We start from the raw sequence: 22,283 nt of genomic DNA, 5'->3' as shown, positions 1-22,283 counted from the left end.
TCCTTTTTCTTACAATATATCCATGTTTTGAGAGATGCCTACTTCCTCTTACTTTTTTGTTTGTTTTGCCTTGTGAAGACCATTCCAGATAGAGAAAGTTACAAACTTTTCCCATTACAAGTTGTGCTGTCCTTCACTTTAATGCCTATGTATACACTTTCCTTGAGAACTAGTACCACTCAAGGAAATTTGCCCCACTGCTTATTTATCCCTTTGCTCCTGTGCATCACTCCAACCATTCCTAACCTTTGAAATGATGTTACAAGACAGTAAAAATCAGATGAAGTTATCCCGTCCTATAGCCTTGCAGCACATTCAGCATTAGGACCCTGGATATAAATCAGTACATCTGTGGCTAGAAACCTTTCAAATTTCAGTTATTTCACATCTCTTCTCCTCTCTCGATTTAGAGAACGTCACAGAATTTCTGACAGTCGGCGAGGACGTTCATGAATTTGTCGCTGATCTGAAAGAACCAGGGAAATACACTATATCTGTTACAACGTTTAGCTCCTCTGGTTCGTGTGAAGTTCGGGAAAGCCAGTCTGCCAAAACACTTAGTTTTTACATTAGTAAGTCTACATGCAGCCATCTAATGCATTAATATCTGCAAGAGCAGAAACAGTAAATGCTTCAGTTCATCGGTGAGAAATGCTGTTTCTTCTTTGCCTTCTGGTTTTTTTTTTTTGCTACCACGACCATCACCAGTGGCGTAGTGGAGCCAGGGTTTGCATGGTCCAACCACCAGGACTTTCTGATTGGCAGGGATAAAGATGTCGTGTGCCACCTAGGGTTGGCGGAGAATTTCTCCCCGAAACTTCGGGGGGCCGAGCGCCAACGTGTTCGGCCCCCCAAACAAGTTTCAGGGAGAAATCCTCCGAACCCCCCCACCCCCCCCGGGACGGGACTTACCTTCACCGAATGTCCCTCCCGGTGGCTGGTCTGGCCGGCGGTTCGGCGGGTGTTCGAGCGAGGCGGGAGCAGCAGCCGGTCTTTCGACCGGCTGCCGCCACCGCCATTGCAATGAAAGAAAAAAAAAAACGCCCCCTGATAGGCTACGTGACGATTCACGTAGCCTATCACGGCTAGATTTGCAAAGTCAGCCGTGATAGGCTACGTCAATCGTCACATAGCCTATCACGGGTGACTTTAAAAAAAAAAAAAAAGTGTGTACGGATAATGGCGGCCCCCATAGGGAGCCGCCATTCCCGTTCCTTATTTGGTCGCTGTAGTCTACGTAAAGATTTACGTAGACTACGGCGAAAATAAGGGCAACGCAAATAGCGTTGCCCTTATTTTTGCCGTAGTCTACGTAAACATTTACGTAGACTACAGCGACTAAATAAGGAACGCGAATGGCGGCTCCCTATGGGGGCCGCCGCTAGCGTACGCGCTTTTTTTTTTTTTAAGTCACCCGTGATAGGCTACGTGACGATTGACGTAGCCTATCACGGCTGACGTTGCAGATCTAGCCATGATAGGCTACGTGAATCGTCACGTAGCCTATCAGGGGGCTTTTTTTTTTTTTAACTTTTGCGTTCGCGGCTGGGCGAGGCGGGAAGCCTCCTCCCCGGCCTGAATTTCAGCCGGGCCGAGGCGGGAAGCCTCCCCCCCCGGCCTGAACTTCGCGGGGGGAGCAGCGAAGCGCCTCCCCCCCACCGCAAACGTCCTTCGAGGACAGGTAAGTGACTTTCGTCCACCCCTAGTGCCACCCCGGTCAGGCTTCCCTGTTTTCTCTGAGCTTAGCTGCAATCCTCACAGTAGCTGGGGGAGGGATGGGGGAGAGGTGGATTTTCCCAGCAACAATATGTTGCACTGAGCTATTCCTGTTGTAATGCAAAAATATTTTGGGGTGGCTGGCATTCAGTGGGCAACAAGACCCACTGGCTTTACAGAAGACCTGCTCCTGGTGGAGATAAAAGCTCCTAGAACCGGTTTGTTAGTACAGATCAACACAGCTTAGTTTAGCTTTCTATCAGGGGAGGCTGGTGGCGCTGATATCAGTGGGGCAGTGTGTGTGCTCCAGGTTTCAGTTTGAACCAGTCAGAACTGTAAAGTGGCTGTCCATTATAGGGATGGCGGAGAATTTCTCCACGAATCTCCTGGAGGCCGAATGCCAACGCATTCGGCCCCCCGAAATTGGTGAGGAAATTCTCCGCCCCCCCCAGGATGGGACTTACCTCTGTCGAATGTCCCTCTCGGCGGCGGGTCCCGGCGGCGTTTCGGCGGCGTTTCGGCGGCGGCGGGGGCGGCGGCCGGTCTCCCGACCAGCTGCCACCGCCGCCATTTCCCAGTAAAATAAAATAAAAAAAAAACACGTGATAGGCTACATAATGATTTATGTAGCCTAACATGGCTGACTGAAAATCTAGCCGTGATAGGCTGCGTAAATCGTTACGTAGCCTATCACATGTGTGTGTGTTTTTTTTACCATTTACTTTTTTATTTCGCGGCTGGGGAGACGGGGCACTCCCCCCCCGGCCAGAATTTCAGCGGCGAGGGATGGGGCGCCTCCCCTCCAGCCTGAATTTCGGCCGGGAGGGGCGGGGCACCTCCCCCCACCAAGAATTTTGGGGGGAGAACCGAAGCGCCTCCCGCCCCCACCGAAAACAGCTGCAGGACCAGGTAAGGGACTTTCGTCCATCCTTACTGTCCAAGGTGTGGAAGCACCTTGGATAGCTCTTTTAGAGTTCTGACTGGTTCTGTCTGAAACCCAGAGCAGATTCACCGCCCCACTGACTTCAGAGCCACCTGTCTCCACTGCTTTCTTTGGATAAGAGAACACTAGAGACTCACTTAGGAAAGGTAAGGAAAGGTTCCTCCTGTGCAAGCACCGGGTCATTACTGACCCCTAGAGGGATGCTGCTTGCGCTGGTGTTTTCATGGCAGACTGTAGCGGGGTGGTTTGCCATTGCCTTCCCCAGTCGTGACCACCTTTCCCCCAGCAAGCTGGGTCCTCATTTTACCGACCTCGGAAGGATGGAAGGCTGAGTCGACCTGAGCCGGCTACCTGAGACCCGGCTTCCACTGGGATCGAACTCAGGTCGAGGGGAGAGTTTCAGTTGCAATACTACCGCCTACCACTGCGCCACACGAGGCTCTAGAGAGACTCACTTAAGGTGTCTTTATAATATTTGCTTTATTTACAAGCAGGCTGCCCTACAAAGATTTACAAGTAGGCTGTCCTACAAAGATCCCCCAGTGACCTTCTTAGGCAACCCCCAAGCTGCAGCATACTAACTCCAGCTCTAAAGCTTCTCAGCGCTACCCCCACCCACACCCCCCACACACCTGTCCCCTTCACTTAGCTAAAGAGGTAGCACTCTGCTGGGCATCTCATTCGAAAATACACAGAGAGGTTCCCAACTATCAAGGGATTATCTCCTACCCTATAGCTCACATTGATTAAACATATCAACTGACCACCCTGGACTACTTACCAGCTGTTTGCATAACACAGGAATGGTTGGTCAACGGTTGCAACATTATCTTTGAAAGATAGTCATAGGGCTTTGAATTGGGGAGAGGGTCTGTATGCATGGCATGCCAGAAAATAGGCCCTCACAAATGTAATCTTTCTCCACCCATCACTGTTCTCCAGCAATTCCCTGTGCTTTCCCCTGAGATGCAGTAAACACAGATTCAACATCCCTGCTGAGTGAAAAACAGCTGGAGAAGGTGGATGCAGAGAAAAAAGTTGGGCCAGACTAACAGTACAATTCTATACACACCTATTGGGGAGTAAGTCCACTGAACACAATGGGACTTCTGAGTTGAACTGTATAGGATTGCACTGTATGTTAGTTGAACTCAGTTCCTATAGTAATGAATGGGACATGTTAGTCATGATCCAAGTCCCATGGATTTCGATGGGAACAAAATTCAAATGGTAGTCTGGATCCAACCTGATGTATTTATCAGCCCTCCGTTAGAGAGGAGGACCAGCTTCTGAAGGTGACTGCCACCTGCTTCTGGCACTGTTTTAGGTCCTACAAGGGAATTGATAGAAGAACTGACCGAGAAGCCTCAGAATGTCATGGTGACTGTGCTGAGCTCTACCACAGCCTCACTATCTTGGACGATGTCACAGGAGACCAATAGCAGCAACAACACAATTGTGTCTGTCATGTCCTTAACATGCCAGAAACAGAAGGAGAGCCAAAGGCTTGAAAAGCATTATTGCACTGAGGTAAGAGGCCAAAATCTATTGTGCGGTGTTGATTTTACTGGGCTGCATCCAGACCTAGTCATGCCTGGAGTAGACCCATTGAAACAGAATAGACCCTTGAAGTAGACCCACTGAAACACATCCATTGAAATCGGTCCACTGAAATCAATGGAACTTAAGTTAGGCATGTCTTAATCATAGAATAGTAGGGTTGGAAGGGACCATCGATTCCAACCCCCATCGATTCCAACCCCCATTGATTCCAACCCCCAAGACCATCGATTCCAACCCCCCTGCTCAGTGCAGGAATCCAAGTCAAAGCATCCCTGACAGATGGCTGTCCAGCCTCATCTTGAATGCCTCCAGTGTGGGAGAGCCCACCACCTCCCCAGGTAAGTGGTTCCATTGTCGTAATGCTCTGACAGTCAGGATGTTTCTCCTGATGTTCAGCCGGAATCTGGCTTCCTGTCACTTGATCCCATTATTCCATGTCCTGCACTCTGGGATGATGAAGAGATCCTGGCCTTCCTCTCTGTGACGACCTTTCAAGTACATGAAGAGTGCTATCATATCTCCCCTCCTCTTCTCAAGGCTAAACATGCCCAGTTCTTTCAGTCTCTCCTCATAGGGCTTTGTTTCCAGTCCCCTGATCATCTTCGTTGCCCTCCTCTGAACCCTCTCCAGCTTGTCTGCATCATTCTTAAGGTGCGGTGCCCAGAATACTCCAGAGGAGGCCTAACCAGTGCTGAGTAGAGGGGGACTAGTGCATGACGGGATTTGGAAGCTATACTTCTATTAATGAAGCCCATTGTTCCACTGATTTCAGTGGGTCTACTCTAGGCATGACTAAGTCAGGATCCAACCAATTGTATTGTACTTTCATCAGTGGAGGCTGGTGGCTCCAATGTCAGTGGGGCTGCAAATCTGCTCTGGATTTCAGCCAGAACTATAAAGGACCTATCCAAGGTGCTCAACCCAATCTCCCAAATAGGCCCAGCACCTTGGATAGCTTCTTTGGAGTTCTGGCTGGTTCTGACTGAATCCCAGAGTGGATTTACAGCCTCCACTGGCGTTTGTTATGCCTTGAATCTGTGAGGATGAAGGGTGGGTTAGGAATGTCTTAAATAAATGAACAAACAAGCACCTCCCTCTTCTAATGGGGCATGGGTGAAACAGATGCAATGAAGACCCTGGGCAGCTGCATTTATTGGGATGCTTGAACACAGCTGGTATGGTATTTCAGAAACAAGTCAATGACATCTGCCTGGCTGTGGAGAAAACAGTATGCAGGATTTTCAAAATATATCGGAAGATACCTTTAGGTGGCTAAGGGTGCAATCAATCCTAAACAAACTTACCTAGGAGTAAACCCTATTGAATGCAGTAGGACTCACTTCTGAGTAAATATGTATAAGATTGTATTGCAAGGCTGCAAGCCTAAAACCACTTACTAGGGAGTAAGCCCTATTGAATACAATGAAAGTTACTCCTGAGAAAACATGCTGCATGTGATTGTATAGTTAGTAACTGACAGCACAATCCTAGGCATGTTTCTTTTAGGACTGCAGCTTCAGGGTGCAATCCTAAACAAACGTACTAAGGAGGAAGCCCCATTAAATTCAGTAGGACTTGCTTCCAAGTAAACTTGCATAGGATCATGTTGTTGGAGCCTTTGGCTCTTTGTTTAAAGCCCCAACTCATGAAGGAATGCAAACATATATTTAGGATCTTCCATGTACAGCAAGGGTGGCCGACTTGGATAGAATCCAACTAAAGTCCTACTTAGAGTAGACCCCTTTGAATGAATGGGACTTAAGTTAGTCATATAGATCCAATTGCAAAGTGAAGTAGGGGAACAAGAGTACGTTTAATCATCCCTCCCACTTGGTATGCCTGTCCGGCCTCTGCGGTCACTGGCTGTCCACATGGGCACGTAGCATTTGTTAGCACCTACGTCTGTGGAAGCGAGGGATTAAGGTAGTCGCAACTAACCAAAGTTCCACTCATTTCAATGGGTCTATTCCAAGTAGGACTTCAGTTGAATTCTACCCCTTGTGTCCTTCCAGATGGTTTGGTCTATAGCTTCCATCAGCCCTAGCCAGCATAGACAATTGTAAAGGCTGATGGCAGTTGTAGGCCAAAAATTCAGGAAGGCCATATGTTGCCCACCCCTGCTGTACAGGAAAAAGATGGAGACAACAATCCAGATTCCCGCTGCTCATGGAGAGAAGGCCAAGAATTCAGAGAGATGGCCAAGGCCATCACGCTAGCGCGAGTGGGGGTGGCCAGATCCAAAAGAGGTCAGGACTCCTGCACTTTAATAGCTGTAGAAAAGAGAGGATTTCTGCAGGTGTAGAATTGTACGCAATGGTAGAATTGCTGCCAATTTCTAGCAGAGGCCTGCCAACCCCTTAACTCCGGGCATGCATTCCGATGCCTTCTTTTCCTCATGCGTGCTCTGTCTCATTTCTCTAGGTGAATACAAGCAGCAGCTTCATTGGAAACCTGGTTCCCGGTGCTCAGTACCAAGTTGTGATTTACTTACGGAAGGGACCGCTGGTTGGGCCTCCTTCTGATCCTGTTACCTTTGCCATTGGTAATCCGCTTACATGTACATCCGTTGTGTTTTGCAGTTTGAAAGAGCGGCCTTTTTATTTTAGGGAGCAGCAGGAGTACGAGGCTGCAGCACTGCATCCTCTCAGAGCCTGCAGGACCAGGTGTTGAAGAGTGAAATATTTTCTGCCTGAGTAGAGCGGGCGGGATCACTGGGGAACAAGAACCAAGGTTTGCCTTATCTCCCTGTCCAGCTCTTCCCTCAGAATTACCACTAGGGATGGCGCAGGCACTCAACATAGTCCAGGAGTCCGATGCCCCCCCACTCATGCCTCCAGGTTGCACCCACCGAGCTGCTGCCCCTGCTCGTGCCGCCCCCGCCCCTGTACTCATCAAGCCACCCTCACCTACCCTGAGCTGTCCTCCAGGTAGGTGAAAAATGGCGCCTTGGGAACATCTGTAAATGTAATATTGCACACATAGTGGCCGTAAAGTCCCCATCAATGCAATATTACAGGCGTAAGTGGCCCATTTATGTCTGTAATATTGCATTGATGGGGCCTTTATGGCCACTATGTGCACAATATTAGATTTAAAGAAGTTCCCCAGGCGCCATTTTGTTCACAAAATGGCGACCATGGGAATGATGGGCAGTCGCAGATGACTCAGGGTAGGTGAGGGCAGCTTGGCGAGCATGGGGGGGCACATATGCGGGTTGAGGGGTGCACGAGCAGGGACAGCAGCTTGGCGGACACCCAGAGGACCCAGATGGGGGCACCTGTCCATCCCTAGCTACTATCCATCCACAAGGGAATGCAACATATTCAAGTAGGGCCTATTTGGGTAAAATCCAGTGTGCATAGACTCCTTTTGCACATCAGTTTTCCCAGATAAAATGTGGGAACCAGCCATTTTGATCTGAGTGCATGAGCATTCAGGTTTAGGCATGTAGGCGAGTTGAGGCAGATGTCAGTGGGGCAGTGAATCTACTCTGGACTTCAGCCAGAACCAGTCAGAACTCTAAAGGAGCTATCCAAGGTGCTGAACCCATAGCCTCCACTGATGTAGATGCTGTCAAATGCTACATGCCCATATAACAGCCAGTGAAAGCGGAGGCAGGGCAGGTATACTGAGTGGGTGGGATGATTAAATATACTCTTGTTCACTTCACGTTGCAACTGGGTTCATATCTGACTCACTACACACATACCAAGGAGCGACGCTAGACAGAAACTGGTGGCTTATTTGTAGCTGATCGTGGAGACTACGGCTTAAATCAAGGGTTGTTTGTTGCCCTTTTGCCAATTTTAAAATGGTCAGGCCAAACACTTGGAACGCACTAGTGCTCCTAGCATTGCTGACCAGGGCGGAAAGGAGCAGCCATCAAACGGTTGCAGATTTTTTAAACTGTTTTAAGATTGCATTGTTTTAAACTGTTTTGCAATGGCATTGGTAGCTTTTAAGCAGATAAGGCAACATATAAATATTAATAGTGAATAAACAGATAAAGAAATAAATACATTTGGAGGGCCACGTGTTCCCCAGCCCTGTAGGAGGCAATGAAATGAGATGAAAAGTTTTGAAAGTATCGATCTGTACAGCACTGCACGTATATGACCTCACATTAGGGATGAATGAGAATTTCATTTCTGCTTGCAAAACGTGAGTCTGCCCTGTTCGCAAACCCGAATGAGAGCACGAGTTCGAGAATGTGACCACCGAAAATGCGTGCAACTTACGGAACATGTGCTCACGTTTGATTTGTGCAACTTTCCAAATTTTGCAAATTTATAAATCAGCCCCACTTTAGTCTATAGGGGAAAGTTGCACAAAAGTTGGGGATTTTTGTGCAACGTTCATGTTTAATTGCTGTTGGTTTTGTGCAGTTTCCCCATTCATGCAAAACAAGTGGCAGTCGCGAATATGAACGTAAATCAGGTGCAAGAGGAATCATAGAATAGTAGGGTTGGAAGGGGCCTATGAGACCATCGAGTCCAACCCCCAACCCCCAGGAGTGGCAAGCCAGTGTTCATAGTGAACTTGAACATCGCTCATTTGCCCCTCCCTACCTCAGATTTTTCAGAAGGTTTTTGCATAATGGCTAAATAGCTCAGAAAACATGCACACACACCAGAGCCAGAACTACACCTTGTGTCATATCAATAGAATCCCATCGTGGTGATGCTATAGTCCTCTTGCACATTTATACCTCATAGTGCACACAATGACATCTGTTGCAGTATTTTGGATAATACAGAATAAAAAGTGGGAAATAACGCTAGAAATGCAGTATTGTTATTCAGTCGTTCAGTCATGTCCGACTCTTCGTGACCCCATGGACGATAACATGCCAGGCCTTCCTGTCCTGCGCTCTGTCCCGGAGCGTGCTCAAGTTCATATTCATTGCATCGGTGATGCTATCTAGCCATCTCATCCTCTGCCATCCCCTTCTCCTTTTGCCTTCAGTCTTTCCCAGCATCAGGGGCTTTTCCAGAGAGTTTTCTCTTCGCATTAGGTGGCCAAAATATTGGAGCTTCAGCTTCAGTATCTGTCCTTCCAATGAGCACTCAGGGTTGATTTCCTTTAGGATGGACTGATTTGACCTCCTTGCAGTCCAGGGGACTCGTAAGAGTCTTCTCCAGCACCACAGTTCGAAAGCATCAGTTCTTCAGCGCTCAGCCTTCCTTATAGTCCAGCTCTCACAGCCATACATTACTACTGGGAAAACTATAGCTTTGATTAGACGGACCTTTGTCGGCAAGGTGATGTCTCTGCTTCTTACTATGCTGTCTAGGTTTGCCATAGCTTTCCTCCCAAGGAGCAAGCGTCTTTTAATTTCATGGCTACAGTAACCGTCTGCAGTGATCTTGGAGCCCAAGAAAATAAAATCTGTCACAGCTTCCATTTCTTCCCCTTCTATATGCCAGGAAGTGATAATGTTCCCCAGCAGTTATTGGTGCACTTCAATACCGATAAAAGGCACTAGTGTAGATCTAGCCCATCTCTGTGGTACAGAACAGTGCTGTGCACAGATGGCCTCTTGAAATTCTCCACCTTACCTGTAGGCAGAGAAATTTGGGAGACAATTTCACTGAATTTCTCCAGGGGAAGGAGAAATTCTCCACAGTTTCTCCCAGGTAGGGCTCCTCATTGGCAGGGCTTGTAGCACAGCTTCTTTCTTTTGGGGTAAGGGTTTTGGGTGTTTTTGCGCTGCAACAGCATCAACTGTCTTGGAAGGCTGGCCTCCAGCTTCCTCCCCCATGAAAGAGGTTTCCATTGTTCTGCCTCATTCAGGATGTTTTATTCGGGTTGGCGGAGAATTTCTCCCCGAAACTTCGGGGGGCCGAGCGCCAACGTGTTCGGCCCCCCGAACAAGTTTCGGGGAGAAATCCTCCGAAACCCCCCCCCTCACCCCCCCCCCGGGACGGGACTTACCTTCACCGAATGTCCCTCCCGGTGGCTGGTCCGGCCGGCGGTTCGGCGGGTGTTCGAGCGAGGCGGGAGCAGCAGCCGGTCTTTCGACCAGCTGCTGCCGCCGCCATTGCAATGAAAGAAAAAAAAAAACACCCCCTGATAGGCTACGTGACGATTCACGTAGCCTATCACGGCTAGATTTGCAAAGTCAGCCGTGATAGGCTACGTCAATCGTCACGTAGCCTATCACGGGTGACTTAAAAAAAAAAAAAAAAGTGTGTACGGATAATGGCGGCCCCCATAGGGAGCCGCCATTCCCGTTCCTTATTTGGTCGCTGTAGTCTACGTAAAGATTTACGTAGACTACGGCGAAAATAAGGGCAACGCTATTTGCGTTGCCCTTATTTTCGCCGTAGTCTACGTAAACATTTACGTAGACTACAGCGACTAAATAAGGAACGCGAATGGCGGCTCCCTATGGGGGCCGCCATTAGCGTACGCGTTTGTTTTTTTTAAAGTCACCCGTGATAGGCTACGTGACGATTGACGTAGCCTATCACGGCTGACTTTGCAGATCTAGCCGTGATAGGCTACGTGAATCGTCACGTAGCCTATCAGGGGGCGTTTGTTTGGTTTTTTTTAACTTTCGCGTTCGCGGCCGGGCGAGGCGGGAAGCCTCCTCCCCGGCCTGAATTTCGGTCAGGGCGAGGCGGGAAGCCTCCCCCCCCTGGCCTGAACTTCGCGGGGGGACCAGCGAAGCGCCTCCCCCCCACCGCGAACGTCCTTCGAGGACAGGTAAGGGACTTTCGTCCACCCCTATGTTTTATAGTTTATTTTTGTGGTGTTTTTGAGCTTACCTAATCACTCCTACCCTCCCAAGCTGCCTGCACCTCCTGATCTGAAAAAGCCCTATGGGAGGAATTGCCTCATGTTGCCTTCTGTTGAGCTTTAATTGAAGTGTAGGAACAGAAGAACATAATTAGAGCCATGCTGGATCAGACCAAGGCTCCATCTAGTCCAGCATTCTGTTCACACAGTGGCCAACCAGCTGTCGACCAAGGACCCACAAGCAGGGCATGAGTGCAATAGCACCCTCCCACCCATGTTCCCCAGCAACTGGTGTACATAGGCTCACTGCCTCTGGTACTAGAAGTAGCACATAGCCATCAACGCTAGTAGCCATTGATAGCCTTCTCCTTCATGAATTTGTCTAACCCCCTTTTAAAGTCATCCAAATTGGTGACCATCACTACTTCCTGTGGCAGCAAATTCCATAGTTTAACTCTGCGCTGTATGAAGAAGGACTTCCAGGAAGCTGAGGAGGGTACAGGCGGCCAGAGAGATGATTGTACAGTGAAAAACAGGACACTTGTGCTCACACCTCGGCCACCTCCTAAGTAAGTTAAGCCCAAGAAATCCAAACCCATCCCATGAGAATTTCTCCAAACTTCTTCACCATTGAATTTCTTTTCGAAAGCAATTTCTCTTCTTTCAAATTGAATTAGAATGGTTGAAAAAGACATGGGAGAAATTTTTGGCACAGCACTAGTAGATAATCTTTGCAACTAATGGCGCAATCCTATGGCTGCTAGTCAGCGGCTAGATGGCCATAGGATTGGTCGGTTCCTGGGAACCGACCTCAGAGCCTGTGCTCCGAGGTCAGTTCCTGGAGAACCGACCTCCACCCCCCCCCCCCCCGTGCTGCCTTGTAGGCAGTGCGGATTGGCCCTGCGCTCTGCGCTTGGAAGAGCAGTGCGGAGTGGGGAAAATGGGGCATTCCCAGGGGAGGGCCAGGGTGGGAGGTCAGAAGTGCTGATACAACACTTCCTATGGGTCGTCCAGCCGCCCCTTCCCATGCTCTGAGGTCCCGTGGCTAGACAGCCAAAATCGGCTGTCTAGCCGCAAAAGCAGGGTGGCGGGAGTGGGGAGGACATCCGCTCCTCCCTGCTCCTCCCACCCTGCACTGGATAGGCGGTTGCCCCCAGGATCATCGATCCAGATAGGATTGCTCCCTAACTTTAATAATATGAATAGCTTTCCATTTGTGATGAGGCAAAGGGCAGGTTAATGCATATGTCCCACACTGTGCATGTAATGTAACATGTGACACACTGTGTGTATGGATATGTAATAATGTTTACTCCTGTGAGCTCTCAGCCAGTGAAAGGACATTCAGAGAATGTTGGAAAAGGGGCTGAAGAAAAGTCAGTTGGTGATAGAGTAGGAGGAAGGGAAGCTGAGCAGAAAGAGCTGAAAGGACACCAGAGGGAGGAGAGAGAAAAATTCATCACATGTTTTCAACCTCAAATTTCAAGAAATGGTAAATGATCTTTTTAAAAAGAACTTTTTTTTCACCTTTGCCACTTTATTTGTAATACATTTATTTTAAAAGTGTAAAGTTGTTCCAGTCACAAGGGAAATGGGCAATTCTTATCCATTCTCAGAGTACTAGCCCCTGTGGCGACATGGGATTTGCACTAGTAATATGAATAGCTTTCTGTTTGTTTTTTAGAGCCAACTGGGATAAAGGATTTAACACTTTATCCTTTGGGGCCCACTGCTGTGGTCCTGAGCTGGAACAGGCCTTACCTTGGTGTCTTCCGGAAATACATCGTAGAAATGTTTTATTTCAACCCCTCAACCATGACCTCGGAGTGGATGACATACTACGAAATTGCAGCGACTGTCTCTTTAACATCATCAGTGGTAAAGCGCACTGGTTACAGTCTGTTATGAGTCACGTAATAATGTTGAGAATTGTTTACTGAAATATTCCAGCAGGTGTTTTTCAAAGATCCAATGAAGATTTTATCAATACTTCTGCATATCCAACATCCAGCTTATTATGGACATGCAGAAGTATTGATAAGTTGTGTATGTGTGTGTTTAAAGTAGATAACTGCAAACATCTTTTGAGACCGGGATGTTTTGAGGTAGGCACTTCTTCATTACGGATTGTCTCCTCCCACATGTACCTACCCAGACACTGAGATGATCCTCAGAGGCCCTTCTCTGGGTTCCCTTACCAAGTGAACTATGGCAGGTGGTTCTGGGGAATGGCCTTGGTGGTGGCGGCACCACAGTTGTGGAATGGACTTCCCAGAGAGGCTTGCCTGGCAAGCCTTTGTAGTCTTTTGGAGGCCAGGCAAAGAACTTAGACAGAGAAAAGTCCTACTACTCCCAGCTTCCCCAGCTAGAATGGCTGGCTGTGGAATGCTGGGAGCTGTAGGACTTTTCTCTGTCTAAACATGCATAGGATTGTGCCCTACTAGATTGAAGATGAAATTCACATGGCACCTCTACAGTACATGTCCTTACTTTCCTATATGACCCAGGTGTACTCAGGTTTAGGGAAACTGTGCTGTAAAGAGAAGCTGTCAGTGATCACATGGTTCACATCAGAAGCCAATCATTCATAGACAATAGACAGGACTGTATGTGCTTGTGCGTGCACTAGGGAGCACAGAAAATGCATAGAACATGGAACTGGGTGCAGAATACAGCTGTTGAAGAATGTTTGCTATCTTTTCCCCCAAAATAAGTTTCTAGTTCTTAAGATATGCTTGGAATTGTGGGGGAAATACTTGCCGAAATCACAGAAGCCACAGGGTTGCCTGCATAAGGTCTGTAAGAGGCAGTGAAGCTTTCATGCCTTCCATAGCTCGTTCCCCTCTCAATGACTAGCAAAACTAGAATAAATTGAATAGTATAAAAATGCAGGAAAATATAAAAATTGCAGCAAAGTGATAGGAAAATATGCTTTATATGCATAGTTTATACAGGCCTGGGTACAAGGGTTCGCCTTGGGGCAAAGTTTTAATCTTTTGGTTTAATCTTTCAGTGCCCAACTTGTGGTCTTTGGGGGGGGGGGCAGGTAAAGATCTTTTTTATTTTCCCAGGCCTTTTAATCCTTTAAGGGTGCAATCCTATTCCTGTTTAGACAGAAAAAAGTCCTACGACACTCAGCATTTCCCAGCCAGCCATGCTGGCTGGGGAATGCTGGGAGTTGTGGGGCTTTTTCCCATCAAAACATGCATAGAATTGCACTCACACTCTTAGTTTTAACATTTCAAACCTGCTTAATTCATTTCCTGATGTTTCTCACAGGTTTTTGGTTTCTGCTCTTTGTTACATTGATTTCATTCACTGTTTTGTATTTTATTCACAGTTGTATTTTATTTTATTGCTAACGTAAGTTGCTCAGAGACCCCTTGGTATTGCATCTCTCTCTCTCTCTCTCTCTCTCTCCCTCTGTCTCTCTCTTACACACACACACGCACACACAGTGTGTGTGTGTGCGTGTGTGTGTGTATGTATGTATCGTAAGGAAATAAATAGTAAACCAATTAGGGAAAAAAGTAAAAAGCAGAATAAGGCTCTAGGAATGTTCATACTGGTCAGTTTCTTATTATGCATCCTTCTGTGCAGGGACCCTGTCACTTGGTCTTCTGTACAGCACCTGGCACGCTATTTGCACAGCATCAAAACAGAGTAGTTTTTGTCATGGAATGGAAGCACCCAAAGATCTGATACCAAAACCAGCAGCACCATTTGACTTCCCTTTCCTGCCCCCTCAGCATACCGTATAGTTCCTGTCCTGGTGCCCTGACATCATGACATAAGTCATGTTGATGCATGCATTACAGAGGGGAGAACCGTCATTTTCAAGGATGGCACTGTGTGTTTTACCCCTTAGCCCAGTGGTGGGCAACCTTTTCTCTACTGAGGGCCACATTCCCTCATGGGTAAACTATCAGGGGGGCATGCTGGCAGGGGGCAGGAGCAGAGCCAAAAGTGAGTGGGTCACCGTTTTTATCTTTCTCTTTTCTCTTTCTGCCACCTGCTTTTCCCTCTCTCCCTCTTCCTTCCCATGCAGTGGGCTACTAGGGAAAGAACAGTTCAGTTTTGCCAGAGGGCTTTTCAAACTGGCGGGCTTTTCAAATTAGCCTGAGGGCCGCATGAAATTAGGCCTGAGGGTCACAGGTTGCCTTAGTCATTACAGCTTGTTTGACGTGGATAATCTCCATCTGTTAATATGCAGAGGGAGGAAAAAAACAGCCAATAAACCAATTGTCTTGTTCTTAGGCCCATCAGGGATGTAGCTTTAATGTCACTTTTAGATCCCACTTGTTCAAGGCCTAATACTCTCCTCCCACACCCTTTCTTGTTGCTTCCACCTCTTCAGAGAATAGGCAACCTGCTACCTGCCTGGTACTATAACTTTCGAGTTACCATGGTGACATGGGGGGACCCAGAACTGAGCTGCTGTGACAGTTCCACCATCAGCTTCATAACAGGTAAATCAGGATTTGGGAAATGCTTGAGAGGAAGTTGTGTTTTCTTGTTGTTCTTTAAAGTAAAGCTTCATGCTCAACTGAAGGCCCATGAGGATCCCATGCTGCAGTCTTTCCTCTGCCTGCCTCCAGGCAGATGCAAAGGTCACAGAGCCAGCCATGCCATTAAGCAGAGTGAGGTGGCCATCTCAGGTGGCAGGTGCTGGGGTAGCAGCGAGGCATTGGAGAGCAAAGCCTTGTTTGCCAGGCAACCTGCCCGCTGTCCTCTAAGCTAGCCTGCTGCCCTCAGATGTAGTGGCGAATGCTGTCCTGTCGCCAATGTTGAAGTAACATTCAGCTTCTAGTCTAGTCAGCTTCTGTATGGAGGGAGGGGTCATCTTTCACCTCAGCCAGCAAAATATCCTGGGCCAGCTCTAAAAAGTAGACATCTTTTTCCTGTCCATACCATAGTTGAGGAGCGTAGATATATTACGCTTATCTGTTTCCAGAGGGTAGCTGTGTTAGTCCATTGCAGCAAAAAGAACAAAAGAGTCTTGTGGCACCCCATATCTTCTCCGGAAACACTGTTACAGGACCCCACAACATTAAGGGTTCATTCACTTGCTCATCTTCCAATGTGATATACGCCATCTTCTGTCAGCAATGTCCCTCTGCATTCTACATAGGGCAAACAGGCCAGTTTCTACAGAAAAGGATAAAAAGACACAAATCTGACATTACAAATGGCAGTATTCAAAAACCAGTGGCAGAACACTGACCAGTGAATGACTGCTGTTCGTAATGTGATTGTTGCTCTCAGTACTTTCTGCATTTAATTTCCTTCAGACCTCACTATTTACAATTCTTCACACACCATATGTACTGCATATACACCTGAAATTCTCCATAATATTCCATGCATGTGATGAAGTGTGGTATAGTCCATGAAAGTGTATGCCAGAATAAATGTATTAGTCTTTAAGATGTCACAAGACTCGTTGTTTCTGCTTATCAGGTAGCTATACTACTAATGGTTAACTCTTAAATCAGCAAGAGAAGAAGCCATTCTGAGGGTCTTCCCTCACCACAGTTATGACCCATTCATAACTTCTTCTTTTTTTTGGAATGCCATTGCAATAGACCTTGGGAAGACTACAAGTCCCAAGACCTGCCATCACATTCCTCTTGCCATTTTCCTCCAGAATAATACAAGGCCAGAACTGAGGCACTCTGGGGGAAAGAAAATTGCAGACAGCCACCCAAGAAAGAGCTCTGCTCTTGCTGCCGCTGCTAAAGGCAGCAGCAAAAGGAACAATAAAAAGGAAAAGAAGGCCACTGCTCTGCTGCTAAAAGAACCCCCTCCTCCCCAGTAGTGAATTTTGGTGCTCCCCATCCACCCCAAAGTCTGGAAGATGGCCATCCAATACCACTGCCTACGAACACAGCTGTGAAATTCAGGGGTCCATGTGGTCTCAGACCTAATTGAGGACTTGAAAAGCAGCATCTTGCAGTCCCGAAAACCATTTGATGCCATTCAGTATTCTTTGGACACTAATAATCTTTTCTTTGTTGCTCTAAGGAAGTCATTTTTATTCTTGGTTTGTCTCCAGCATAGCTTGTGCTGTGTGAAGGTGAGGTGCTTGTTACAGTTCTCCTGGGCTCCCTATATGTGACAATAAAAAACAGATGTTTGGTGTGTGGTGGGAAGGAGGAATCCTGATGCTTCAGTGGTGTACTTTTGGATACTGCAGTATTGTTCCAGCATGTTCGCATGTTACAGGAGCTCAGAGAGGAGAAGTGGATACATGGGGAAAATCACAGAAGAGTCTTTCCAAAATGGGGTGGGTGGTGGAATTGACTGCTTAATGCAAGAAGACTCGATCCTAGGAATGGGGAAGAAATTCATTCAGTTTGCATTTTAATATGAACTTACCTAATGTTGCACTTTTGAACCACTATGTAGACTTATCCTTATCCTTTGAAATTTGCACCTCTCTGAATTTTGCAATAGAGTTTTGCAATTAAAAATGTAATGAAATGCACATATTAGGGGAAATAACATTTAAAATGCATTATATATTTGCTTGAAAAAAATGTATATATTAGGCAAAGAGTTGTACAAAAATGCATGTATTAGGAGGAATAGTACAAAAATGCCTCCAAATTTTTATATGCACTTTAAACAACAAATTCTCAAAGTTTGAGAAGAACCAAACTTAAGACTGGAAAAATGAAAAACAATTGACAGATTTGTCCCATTCCTATTTGATTCTTCTCCAGAAAAAAAAAAATCCATGACATATTCAGGAGTATAAGGACCTCTTTCACACATTCAGCTGTCAAAGGGCATTGTCAGGGATGAGTCCAAGCACCTTGAGATGTCTGACAGCTCCGATTCTGAATCAGAGTTGGAACAGCTAGATCAGAGGCTGGGGGAGGGACCCTCCCTTGTGAGCCAAGACGCTGGGAAAGATTCCTCTGAAGACCCTGACAAACAGATGGCCCAGTCTGAGTCCCTGCCCTGTCCCTCCACTGTGAGAACTCAAGATCCCAAGGAGGAGGAGGAAGAAGGGTGTGACTTGAGAGAGGCTAGGGCACGTCACAAAGCAGGAAAAGTTAGGGGCAGGGCTCAGATGCTCCGCCAGGATAGCCACTCTTGGAAGCCAATGTAGGAGGGACCCACCCTAAGGGAGGGGCATCACTGTGAAGCAAGTCTGGGCATGAGGTTCATGCCCAAACTGTCGGCAACTTCACTACCCTCCGGTTCATCTCCTCTAATTAGGGATCACAGATTAGTTGTTTAGGGGTCTGAAGCAGTCTGAGAGTTTCCTGGAATCTGCATCTCAAAGAGGCTAATCTCTAGCAAAATAAAGTAGTATTAGCCTGAAGCTTTGTCTCCTTGTGGTGTTGATTGTGAAGGGGGAAGGACGAGCCCATTCTGACAGACATGGCCAGAGGAATGTGTGATGTTGGGGGTGTGGCTAGCCAACGTGGTTCCACGTTCACTGGATTCACTGAATGTGTGAGAAGTTTGTCTGAAGAGATCTTAGGACTAAGGCAAACTTCCCTCAGCATGGTCTTCCATCACACAGGGGCCAGAGCTACTCTGCCTCGCAACAAATTTCACCACTCAACTTTGTTTATTGGGACCAGAGTATATGGATGACTGCCTGCACCCACATATGAGCCTGACCAGCCATTAAGATCAGTCTCTGAAGCCTTGCTCCCTGGCCTGCTGGTGAGGTCCATCAAGCTGGCTAGCACAAGAGAGAGAGGTTTTTTTAGTGGTGACCCCATCACTGTGAAAGTCCCTGTCATGGGAAATTCACTTGGCCCTCTCCTTTTGTATTTTTAACTGGGTTTTAAGGACCTGGCTCTTTACATCCACTTTTACTGATTAATTTGAAACTGGCTCAAAATACAGATGAACAATGACGATGATGATTGTTGTTTTTGATAGCTCCAGTATCCCCCGAAATCACTTCAGTTGAATATTTCAATAACCTTCTCTATGTCAGCTGGATCTATGGTGATGACAACACGGACCTTTCCCATTCTAGAATGCTGCACTGGATGGTTATTGCAGAAGGAAAGAAAAAGATAAAAAAGAGTGTAAGCCTGAACACCTTGTACTTCCTCTGGGTACAAAAACCATGCATGCATGGTTGAGCTCCTGTCCCCAATTGAACCCCCCCCCCCCCCTCACTGAGCCGCCCACACTTACCCGGGCCCTGTCCTCCTCCGCTGTGATCACCACGTTGTGAAAAAACATGGCAATAGCAAAAATGTGCGCATAGGCTTATATGCAAAATGGTGCTGTGAATTGCCCATCTATGCAAGATTGCAGATGTAAATGGGCTACTTACACCTGTAAACTTGCGTATATGGGCAATTCATGGTGCCATTTTGCATATAAGTCTATGTGTGCATTTTTGCGATTGCCATGTTTTTTTTCACAACATGGCAATCACAGCAGAGAGGACAGGGCCTGGGGAAGTACAGGCGGCTTGGCGAGCAGGTGTGAGGCTTGAGCATGGGCCCGGGGGTGTGCGAGCAGGGGCAGGGGCAGGGCGGGTGCCGAGAGAACCCGGACAGGGGTCGCCCATCCATCCCTACCAAACAGGTAAGCCCCCATCATGCGTTATTCACTTGACAGGGCTCCATACAATTAAAAGGTAGCTGGGCTTTATGAGTAGCCTTGCCTCTACTGTTGGACCTACCCATCCACCTCCAATCCACAGCCTCCATGCACTGAGCAAATGCCAGAAGGCGTTAGATGTACTCATGGAGACACCTCCACATGGTCAGGAGCTCCGATCACATGGGGTTCCCCATGGCATGGAGGGACCTCTGCGAGTACAGTTGCCTCCCCTGTCAGATCTTAATTCAGTGCATAGAGATCAGGGGGGTGGAGTTGGGTGAGTGGGTGCAACGTTGGGGGTAGGGGCAGCAACACAGCCCCACTAGCCTTTAATCCTACGGAGGGCCTTCAAATGTGAAGGGAGCAATGGTTGGCACTGAGGGTGAGGAGCCCTGAAGTCAGAGGACCAAGGTGACCTAGGGGTCACGGCTCCAAACTTTTGAGAGTTTTGCTTTGACTGCATGACTGCTTTGACTGCATGTAGATTCTAATAATAACGGGAAGTGGTGAGTGTCAAGACTGCAGAGTGCACAAAAGACATAATGTGCTGATGACCAGCAGAACTTCGACGGGTTTTCTTGAAGAACTGTCATAGAATCATGGAGTTGGCTTTGTAAGCAATCTAGTCCAGCCCAGTGGAGGCTGGTGGCTCCGATGTCAGTGGAGTGATGAATCTGCTCTGGGTTTCAGTCAGAACCAGTCGGAACTGCTCCACACCTTGGATAGCTCCTGAAGAATTCTGACTGGTTCTGACTGAAACCTGGAGTGGATTCATGGCCACACTGACATTGGAGCCACCAGCCTCCTCTGGTCCAACCCCCTGCTTGATGCAGGAAATCCAGAAGTGGCTTTGGGTCCCCAACAGGTGGCTGTCCAGCCTCTGGCTGAAGGCCTTCGGTGAGGGAGAGCTCATCTCCCCTCCAGGTGATCAGTTTCATTACCTAGGGGGCAGTGGGCTGTCCCTCGCTGGCAGCCTTAGAATGGGTTCAGACGTTCTAAAGAAGCTGAGATGGAAGAGCTTGGTGGCACTTCCAATGTTCCAATGTTCAAAGCAGTGTTAGTCTTCCATGTTACAGGGTTGCCTCCTGTGCAGGGCGCATTTAACCCACCGCCCATTTTAGGTGACCCGGAATGTCATGACCGCAGTGCTCAACCTGCCTCCGGGGGACATCTACAATCTCTCAGTAACCGCTTGCACCGAAACGGGTAGCAACGCTTCTGCGCTCCAGCTTGTGAAAGTTGGTAAGTCGTTGTCCTGAGAGCCGAGTCATCACTGGGTGGGGCAGGGACGGGGAGGTGCATACTCTTTGGCGCAAGGGAGATATGGTTTGGGGCAAGGCTTGGGAAAGTGGGGCACGTTTTGTTACAATGGAAAATTGCTAAGGCGGTGGTAAAATTGAAAGTGCGACTGATGTGAGAACCAGAATCCTTGGAAAGAGCCAGTGTGCTTCCTGCCCCTTTTGGACACTGTTTTCCAACATTTGAGCAAATTTCAGTTTATGTGAACTATTTTTTAAAATTATTTTTTAAATTAAATTTATGTCCCACCCTTTTTCCTCTTGCAAGGAACCCAAGGCAGCTTGCATGGTCCTCCTTCTCTACATTTTATTCTCACAACAACCCTGTGAGGTAGATTAGGCCACGAGTCAGTGATCTAACATCACCCAGTGAGCTTCATGGTCGAGTGGGGATTAGAACCTGGATCTCCTGAATCCCAGTCCAACACTCTAACCGCTGCACCACACTAGCTCCCATTGAAAGCATATTATACCTTCTATAGTATGTGGAGTCATATGTTACACTTCTTAATAAAAGTGGACAAGGCAATGTTGGATTAGATATAGGCTCACTGGCTTGGATCCCAAGAAAAATAGAAGAAAATTCACACAATGAAAATTTCCCGTCCGCTCCTCCAACCTAGAGCCACCTACACTCCCCATAAATCTTCTATGGAGGGTTGGGGGCCCTCCGTACTAATAGTGATGCGTGTGCAGCAGACTGATGGGGAGGGGGGAATTGCCCAAGATTGGGAGAAGACTCTGCCCGTTTGGGGGCGAAGTCCCCCCTTCCGCAGCAGCCATCTGTGCCCCATCACACAGTCCTTCAGAAAGGTCTCCTGACCCTCTAGAGAGACTTTTAGAGGGAAGCAGGTGGATACAGGAGGGACAGAGGGGACAGGAACCTTTCCTTCCATTCTCTTAGGATCCATGCCACCTGTTATTGTTTTTTGAAATAAATAAACAGGTACATATTACCTAAGAAAGCTAATTAGTTATGCAAACCTACGCAAGCATACCCCAAACTAAGCCTTATTCAGGGCTTACATCCAGGTAGATATGCATGGGATTGCAGTCTAAATTAAGAATTAATTAAGGGTGCAATCCTATATTGATGCATAGCAGCTTCTGAAGTCAGGGGTTGCCAACTATCCTAGTGCAGGGTGGCCAGAACATTTTTGTATTTTTTGCTCTGGCCACCCTGCATTTTTGCTAGTCCGACGATTTTGCCCATCTAGCCATGGCACTTCAGAGTGGGAGGGAAGGAGGCTGGTGCAAAGCATAGGAAGCTGTGTAAGGCAGCTTCCCCATTCTCCTCCCCTCCCCACCCTGCCCCTTTTCCCCCATCTCCGTGCTCAGGTCTCCAGGCATGGAGAGGTAGCCGGTGCAGTTCTTTCCGCACTGGCTACTATGGGGAAGGGGAGGGGAGCGCAGTTTACTGGGTCCGAGGTCAGAGC

At 47.7% G+C, this 22,283-nt stretch overlaps 1 protein-coding gene across 1 annotated transcript in view; it reads left to right on the top strand.

Moving 5' to 3' along the window:
* Window positions 1-22,283, top strand: part of PTPRO (protein tyrosine phosphatase receptor type O) — a 98,842-nt gene that overhangs the window by 18,130 nt on the left and 58,429 nt on the right. The window contains exons 5-11 of the mRNA XM_084811873.1: window positions 411-572; window positions 3,987-4,189; window positions 6,644-6,764; window positions 12,648-12,841; window positions 15,321-15,432; window positions 18,869-19,020; window positions 20,671-20,791. Of these exons, the coding sequence (XP_084667999.1) occupies window positions 411-572; window positions 3,987-4,189; window positions 6,644-6,764; window positions 12,648-12,841; window positions 15,321-15,432; window positions 18,869-19,020; window positions 20,671-20,791 (1,065 nt within the window). The remainder of the gene's footprint in view (window positions 1-410; window positions 573-3,986; window positions 4,190-6,643; window positions 6,765-12,647; window positions 12,842-15,320; window positions 15,433-18,868; window positions 19,021-20,670; window positions 20,792-22,283) is intronic.

The sequence above is a fragment of the Heloderma suspectum genome, chromosome 7 (genome assembly GCF_057233095.1).
Source record: "Heloderma suspectum isolate Gila_16-S chromosome 7, 16-S_ref, whole genome shotgun sequence".
In the NCBI taxonomy this organism is placed as follows: Eukaryota; Metazoa; Chordata; class Lepidosauria; order Squamata; family Helodermatidae; genus Heloderma; species Heloderma suspectum.
Note: the sequence above shows the minus strand (reverse complement) of the source record. Positions and strands in the feature narration are given on the sequence as shown.